The sequence below is a fragment of the Clupea harengus genome, chromosome 23 (genome assembly GCF_900700415.2).
Source record: "Clupea harengus chromosome 23, Ch_v2.0.2, whole genome shotgun sequence".
In the NCBI taxonomy this organism is placed as follows: Eukaryota; Metazoa; Chordata; class Actinopteri; order Clupeiformes; family Clupeidae; genus Clupea; species Clupea harengus.
In genome coordinates, this window is record NC_045174.1 from 13,828,020 (window position 1) to 13,835,519 (window position 7,500).

Genomic DNA, 7,500 nt, shown 5'->3' on the forward strand with positions numbered 1-7,500 from the left:
TAAGTTACCTCAGTGAGTGACCCTAGTAAGTGACCCAGTGAGTGTCCCTAGTGAGTGACCCTAGTAAGTGACCTCAGTGCGTGTCCCTAGTGAGTGACCCCAGTGTGTGACCCCAGTGAGTGACCCCAGTGAGTGTCCCTAGTGAGTGACCCTAGTAAGTGACCCTAGTAAGTGACCTCAGTGAGTGTCCCTAGTGAGTGACCCCAGTGTGTGACCTCAGTGAGTGACCCTAGTAAGTGACCCTATTGAGTGCCCCCAGTGTGTGACCTCAGTGAGTGACTCCAGTGAGCCTGTGAGGGATGTCAGCAGCACTATGGAGATGCACCATCCACAGACACACTCAGCACAGCGCCCCCTACAGGCCAAAGGGGGGTAAAGCAGGGCTGTTGCCAGACATTTTCCCAGGAGCTCATGGTTCCTCTATGGATATGGTAACTAGGCATGAAGGTCATAGCAGCAAGCATAGCCATTGGCACATTAACATCCACAGAACAGGGAATCAATTAAACCCAATACAACACAGAGCAATACACACACACTAGTCACACACATATAGGAATGTGGTGATACTATCGTAAAATAGCAAAGCAAGCGCTGTGTTCAAACCGAGGTAGAAGTGTGTGTGTGGGTTGGTGTGTATAAAGGTATGTCTGTGTATGTGTGTATGTTTGTATGAGGTAAAAGTGTGTGTTTAAAGAAAGCAGATGACCTAATTCTGGCGAGGACCTGGAGGCAGAAAGAAGTGTGTGTGAGTGTGTATGTGTGTGTGTTTGTGTGTGTGTTTTCAGGTCCTCACTTGATCTAGTGAGGACTGTGTGTGTGTGTCTGTGTGTGTGAGAGTGTGTCTGTGTGTGTCTGTGTGTGTGTGAGTGTGTGTGTCTGTGTGTGTGAGTGTGTGTGTGTATTTCATATCAAAACACACACAAAGGCACAGAGGTAAAGTAACGGTGAATTCCGTCCACTGCCTTGTGCCACATCACACATCTTAATGACCACCTCATGCATCACACACATGCGCTGAGAAAAAAGAGAAAGAGAAGAAAAAGAAGAAAGAAGGGAACATCTTTATGGGGGTGTTTAATGAGAGAGAGGAGTCTTGAGGGAAGACTCACGTGGGGGAATCTGGGTGACCTTGAAAACCGAGTAAGACCCTGGAAAAAAAAGTCAAAGCCATTTGGATACACACACACACACACACACACACACAAATTCACACACACACACACACACACACACACACACACACACACACACACACACGCAACATGAAGCCATTTCTATCTAATTGCCACCGCTTAAGCATCACCCCCTCACATTCCTTCCTACAGTGACTGTATTCCCCCCTCTACCCTGGCCTGACTGCCACAAACCTCCCTCCAGCCACTGAACATTTGCACTAAAATTGTTAATTTGTCTATATCTATTTATTTAAAATTGTTGTCCATATCCATATTCACCGTATTTATATCTTATCATGTCTCCTACCTCATGTATAACTTCTACTGCCACTTTCACCTGTACTTCACCTGCACTTTACATATATCTATATCACATCTGCACTAATCACCATTATTGCTGCTTACTGTTCATATTACTTATATCTTATACCATACTGTATATATTCTATTTATCTATTTTTATATTACCACTTTGCACATACTCTGCACTCTTCTGATTTTGCACTTCTGGTTAGATGCTAACTGCATTTCGTTGCCTCAGTACAGTAAATAAACACATTCCCAGTCCCTTGTCATTATTCACATCTGCAGGGCCTTAAATGGCTGGTAATTGCCGGTACGAACTGTTCTTCTTTGTCCCCCATTCTATTCGTTTTTTTCTTTTTTTTCTGTCTTTCCCCAGGTTCTAGTGATGGTGTTGGCGTAGCATCAATGGGCGGCACTTTGGACAGAGCTCCCCCCGGTGAAAAAATGACCGGTTCATTTTACCCAGACAGAAGGTTTGTAATTACCATCAGAGACAATAACACAGCAAAAACGCCATCAGGGTTGAACACTTAAGATGTGTGTGAGAGAGAGAGAGTGTGTGTGTGTGTGTGTGTTATGTATGTGTGTCAGTGGGATTGTGTGTGTGTGTGTGTGTGTGTGTCTTTTCAATTTATTCCTACCTGCCAGAATGTAATGCACTTGTAATGAATGTGCATGTAGCTTGTGTCTGAGGCGAGAGTGAAATGATGGATTAGTATCTGGATGCGTCTAACCTCAACAGAGCTACTGGACGCATCTGCATCAAGGAGTTTGCAGGCAAATTGAATGAAGCTTAGATACTGCAAATCATTCAGCACCTGTGTGCTCTCTATCTCTCTTTTTTCGCTCTCTCTCTCTCTCTCTCTTTCTTTCTGTGAGAGTGAGTTCATTTATCTGTGTGTATGTGTGTGAGTGAGTGTGTGTGTGTGTGTGTGTGTGTGTGAGTGTGTGTGTGTGTGTGAGTGAGTGAGTTAATGTGTGTGTGTGTGTGTGTGAGAGTGAATGTGTGTGTGTGTTTGTATGTGTGTGTGAGTGACTGAGTGTGTGTGTGTCAGTGAGTGTGTGGGTGTGTATGTATGTGATTGTGTGTGCATGTGTATATGTGTGTGAATGTGTGTGCATGTGTATGTGTGTGTGAGTGAGTGTGTGTGTGAGTGACTGAGTGTGTGTGTGTGTGTGACTGAGTGTGTGTGTGTGTACGTGTAACTCACCTCTGCCTCGCTGCCCTCTCTCAGGTTGTAGGTGAGGTTGTGGTGGATGTCGGAGGTGAAGGTGCTGGCGTACTCCGGGTACAGCTCCAGCACCTCTCGCAGCGCCCTCACGTTAATGTACTGCATGTCACAGTAGGTCAGCGCCTTCACGTCCGCGTTCGTCTTGATCACGTGATCGTGGCACGGCAGGTCGGAGCCAATTAGGTCCCCCTTCCCTGCAACCAGACATTGATAAGTCAGTATTTAAAATGTACATACAATGTATATAATGGCATTCAAAACTAGATTTGCATGTTGACGTGTGACAACTGCACTTTGTGACAGGTGTCTGGGGACAACCTGATGAAATTTTGGTATTTGACTGATTGAAAGACAGAGAGAGAGAGAGAGAGAGAAAAGAGGGGGAGATATGTCGAAAAGAGACAATTGGAGAAGAAAGAGGAAGAGAGAGAGAGAGAGAATGGACAGAGAGAGAGAGAATGGAGAACTTTACAGAGACAGATGAACCAAGAAGAGAGGTGGACACAGAGAGGACCAGTATGTAACGTTAGAGAGATATAGATGTAGTGAACGCTGTGGATACAGGAAGTAAAACCCCCTGGTAGAGGCACACCTACGTACCCAGTATGGCCAGCACCATGCCGTCCTTGAGCACCTCCAGGGAGCCGGAGCAGACGAAGTAGTCGGCGTGCAGCGCGTCGCCCTGGCGGATTAGGTACTCGCCGGGGGCGCAGAAGGTGGTCTTGATGTGCAGCGAGAGCGAGCGCAGGCAGCCCCGACTGGCCCCCTCGAACACGGGCAGCTGCAGGATGTCCTTGTTCAGGTGCATGGCGATGTCGGCGCGCAACTCGTCCGGGAAGTCGTGCAAGAGCTGGGGGAGAGAGGGATGGGGAGCGAAAGGAGAGGCAGAGGAAGAAGAGAGGGAGGAGATGAGAGGGAGAGTGGGCAGAGAGGGAGAGGAAGAAGAAGAGGGGGAGGAGAGGAGAGAGAGAGGAAGAAGAGAGGGGGAGATGAGAGGGGGAGTGGGCAGAGAGGGAGAGGAAGAAGAGAGGGAGGAGAGGGAGAGGAAGAAGAAGAGGGGGAGGAGAGGAGAGAGAGAGGAAGAAGAGAGAGGAGAGGAGAGGGAGAGGAAGAAGAGAGGGAGAGGAAGAAGAGAGGGAGGAGAGGGAGAGGAAGAAGAAGAGGGGGAGGAGAGGGAGAGGAAGAAGAAGAGGGGGAGGAGAGGAGAGAGAGAGGAAGAAGAGAGAGGAGAGGAGAGGGAGAGGAAGAAGAGAGGGAGAGGAAGAAGAGAGGGAGGAGAGGGAGAGGAAGAAGAAGAGGGGGAGGAGAGGAGAGAGAGAGGAAGAAGAGAGGGGGGAGATGAGAGGGGGAGTGGGCAGAGAGGGAGAGGAAGAAGAGAGGGAGGAGAGGAGAACGGAGAAGACAGAAGAGAGGGCAGGAGGGTAAAAACAGGGGAGTGTGGAAGTAGAGGTGAAGAAAGAGGATAGAAGGAGGAAAGGGGGGATGAGAAGAAAGGAGAGGAGGGGGGATAGGGGAGTGTGGAGGAGAGGAGATAGGAGGAGAAGAGATGAGGATGGGATACAAAGAAAGGAGTCGAGAGAAATTAGAAGGGAGAGGTGGAGAGGAGAGGAGAGGAGAGGAGAGGAGAGGAGAGGAGAGGTGGAGAGAGGAGAGGAGAAGAGAAGAGAGGAGAGGAGAGTATGAAAGAGGATCCAGATTGAAACGTTGGAAGAGGAGTGTACAGGAGCAGAAGTGCACTGAACAAGAGAGGAGCATCAATTTCTACTCAGTTTACAGAAGCACGGATCCAAGCGCTAGTCATTACAGGGCAGACACATAGCTTCTGTTTTAAATCAGCACTTCCACTCTCCGCGACATGCACTCGTGCCTTGAGTGATCCCACTGCCACGGCGCGCCTTCATTTCATGGAATGGAAAAGGATCGTCTCGTCTCTCTTTATTATCTATGGACACGTCAGTCCTGGACGTGAATGTGACCTACATTCAGAGTCTGAGTAATGTGACTGATACTGTCTGACTAGGGATAGGGCTATCATCATTTCTTGTGTGAAAGTAGCAAATAGTGCTTGTCATGGATAGACATCCACACATCACAACCTATTTGTTCTATACTGTCTACACAAGTGTTGGCGGGCTAATAGGATTGTGTAGCTTCTTTTTGTGTGTGACTTAGAAGCTGTGTGTTAGAACCCATAGAACATTGGAGCTTGTGCACATGCAGGAGAGTGTGAGCATACAGTATACAGACACACACACACACACACACACACACACACACACACACACACACACATACACACACACACACACACAGGCATACAGACACACAAAGCCTCACACACACACACACATAGGCACATACACACACACACACACACACACACACACACACACACACACACACACACACACACACACACACACACACACACACACACACACACACACATAGGCACACAGGCAAACAAAGAAGCACACCTAGCTGGATTTGGCACTATTGTTTCTTTACGGCATTAGTGCAATTGTTGATGAGCCAGGTGGTCTGAAAGTACGTGCTTCCACTTCTTCTCACCCACACACACACCCTCATAGCTAAACACATGCACACACACACACACACACACACACACACACACACACACACACACACACACACACACACACACACACACACACACACACAGGCATACAGGCACACACACACATACACACGCACACACACACACACACACACACAGGCATACAGGCACACACACACATACACACGCGCACACACACACACACATAGGCACACAGGCAAACAAAGAAGCACACCTAGCTGGATTTGGCACTATTGTTTCTTTACGGCATTAGTGCAATTGTTGATGAGCCAGGTGGTCTTGAAGTACGTGCTTCCACTTCTTCTCACCCACACACACACCCTCACAGCTAAATACATGCACACACACACACACACACACACACACACACTCAAAGTATACTCACTACATCTCACTGACCAGGTGGTATGAAAAAAACAACATGCTAGCACATATTCAGAGACTTACTGATTTCCATCTCTCCGATATACATACACATACAAATACAAACATACACACACTGTACATACACAAACCAACACACACACACATTCTTACCCTAAAGTGTTTCACATACAGCCAGCTCATACACAATCATCTCATTCTTTCTCTCTCTCTCTCTCTCTCTCTCTCTCTCTCTCTCTCTCTCTGACACATACACGTCTGAAACACACCCACACACCTCGTTGGCGTCGATGCCGTTGTTGACGGACCAGGTGGTCTGGAAATACTCGAGCATGCGCTGCTTGAGCTGCTGCGGCAGGCCGTGCACGCGGATGAAGTCCTTCAGGTCTTTCATGCGCGTGTGGTACTGCGAGCGCCGCGAGTACATGCGCTGGATGATGGCCGTCACGTTCCCAAACACCACGGCATGCATCAGAGCTGAGGGCATCAGAGTGTGTAAGGAGACAGTGAGTCAGTATGTGTGTGATAGAGGGACATGACAGAGAGCGAGAGAACGTATGAAGTAGAGGGGAAGAAGCGAAGGAAAGAGGCAGACAGAGATGTATAGAGAAATGTGTGGGAAAGTCTGATAAAAGACGTTGAAAAATAATAAATAATACGCTTAATTTTATCCAAACATTTTCAGTACTGTGGATGCATTCATTGGTCTGTACTCTCCAGGTGCTTTTCTCCACTGGCAGCCATCAGGTTCAGTTCTAAGAAACCTTTATTCACATCTGCATTAATGAGATGCACATCCAGTTACACATCTAAACCAGTTAAAGGTGTTAAGACCCACTACTACGCCCCCTTGTGGTCCATACGGGGGCTGTGCGTTGACTGGTGGCAGTACTAGGGAGTTGATTGGTTGATTGCCCACACCTGGGATGGGTGGGGCCTATTGAAGACATGCAGTTCTCCCTCTCTGCAGATTGATCTTGCCCTCAGATCTTTTTCTCACACACATACACACACTCACACTCATTGACTCAACACTCAACACTCAACACTCACACTCACTCCACTACATAGGGCAAAAGAAATCCATGGCCATGGTTATCCACATTTAATCTGAATACTCCTGAAGTTCAATGTAAACCTTTATCTTACTGCCATTCTATCACTAACTCGTTTCTCAGAAATATATTCAAGTGAACCGGTGCACACAGTCCACTTCACTTCACAAGAGCACAAAAGAAAGAGACATACATAAAGGGAGAGGCAGAAAGGAATAGAGAGCGAGCGAGAGAGAGAAAATCAGAGAGAGAGAAAGAGGAAAAGAGAGAGAGAGAGAAAGAGAGAGAGAGAGAAAGAAATTCAGCTATTCAGAATCTGTCGCTTTGCAATTCAACTGGGTAGATTTACATCTAGTCATTTGTCAGAGGTGTGTTTCCGCAGGGCCTCTGGGACAGTGAAGGCCTGTGTTTCAGCAGAGCCTGGAGCTAGGGGGGGAATGAACCTGCAGCCTTGGCGTTGATGGAGTGGGTGTTAAAGAGCCTGTGCTCCAAGGCTGTCTTAGGGTATGCACATACGTGTGTGTGTGTGTGTGTGTGTGTGTGTGTGTGTGTGTGTGTGTGTGTGTGTGTGTGTGTGTGTGTGTGTGTGTGTGTGTGTGTGTGTGTGTGTCTGTGTGTGTGTGTGTGTGTGTGTGTGTGTGTGTCTGTGTGTGTGTGTGTGTGTCTGTGTGTGTGTGTGTGTGAACTACACATATGATCAGGATTATGTACATATATGTGTGTTATGTATGTGTGAACTCATGTCT

The 7,500-nt window shown here is 47.6% G+C and overlaps 1 protein-coding gene across 1 annotated transcript in view; it reads right to left on the reverse strand.

Moving 5' to 3' along the window:
• The window catches only part of LOC105891172 (potassium voltage-gated channel subfamily H member 4-like), a gene marked incomplete at its 3' end in the record, with an annotated part of 53,774 nt that overhangs the window by 2,811 nt on the left and 43,463 nt on the right, over positions 1-7,500 (reverse strand). The window contains exons 9-11 of the mRNA XM_042703366.1: positions 5,977-6,176; positions 3,317-3,566; positions 2,696-2,910 (exon numbers count right to left, since the gene is read on the reverse strand). Coding sequence (XP_042559300.1) covers positions 2,696-2,910; positions 3,317-3,566; positions 5,977-6,176 — 665 coding nt within the window. The remainder of the gene's footprint in view (positions 1-2,695; positions 2,911-3,316; positions 3,567-5,976; positions 6,177-7,500) is intronic.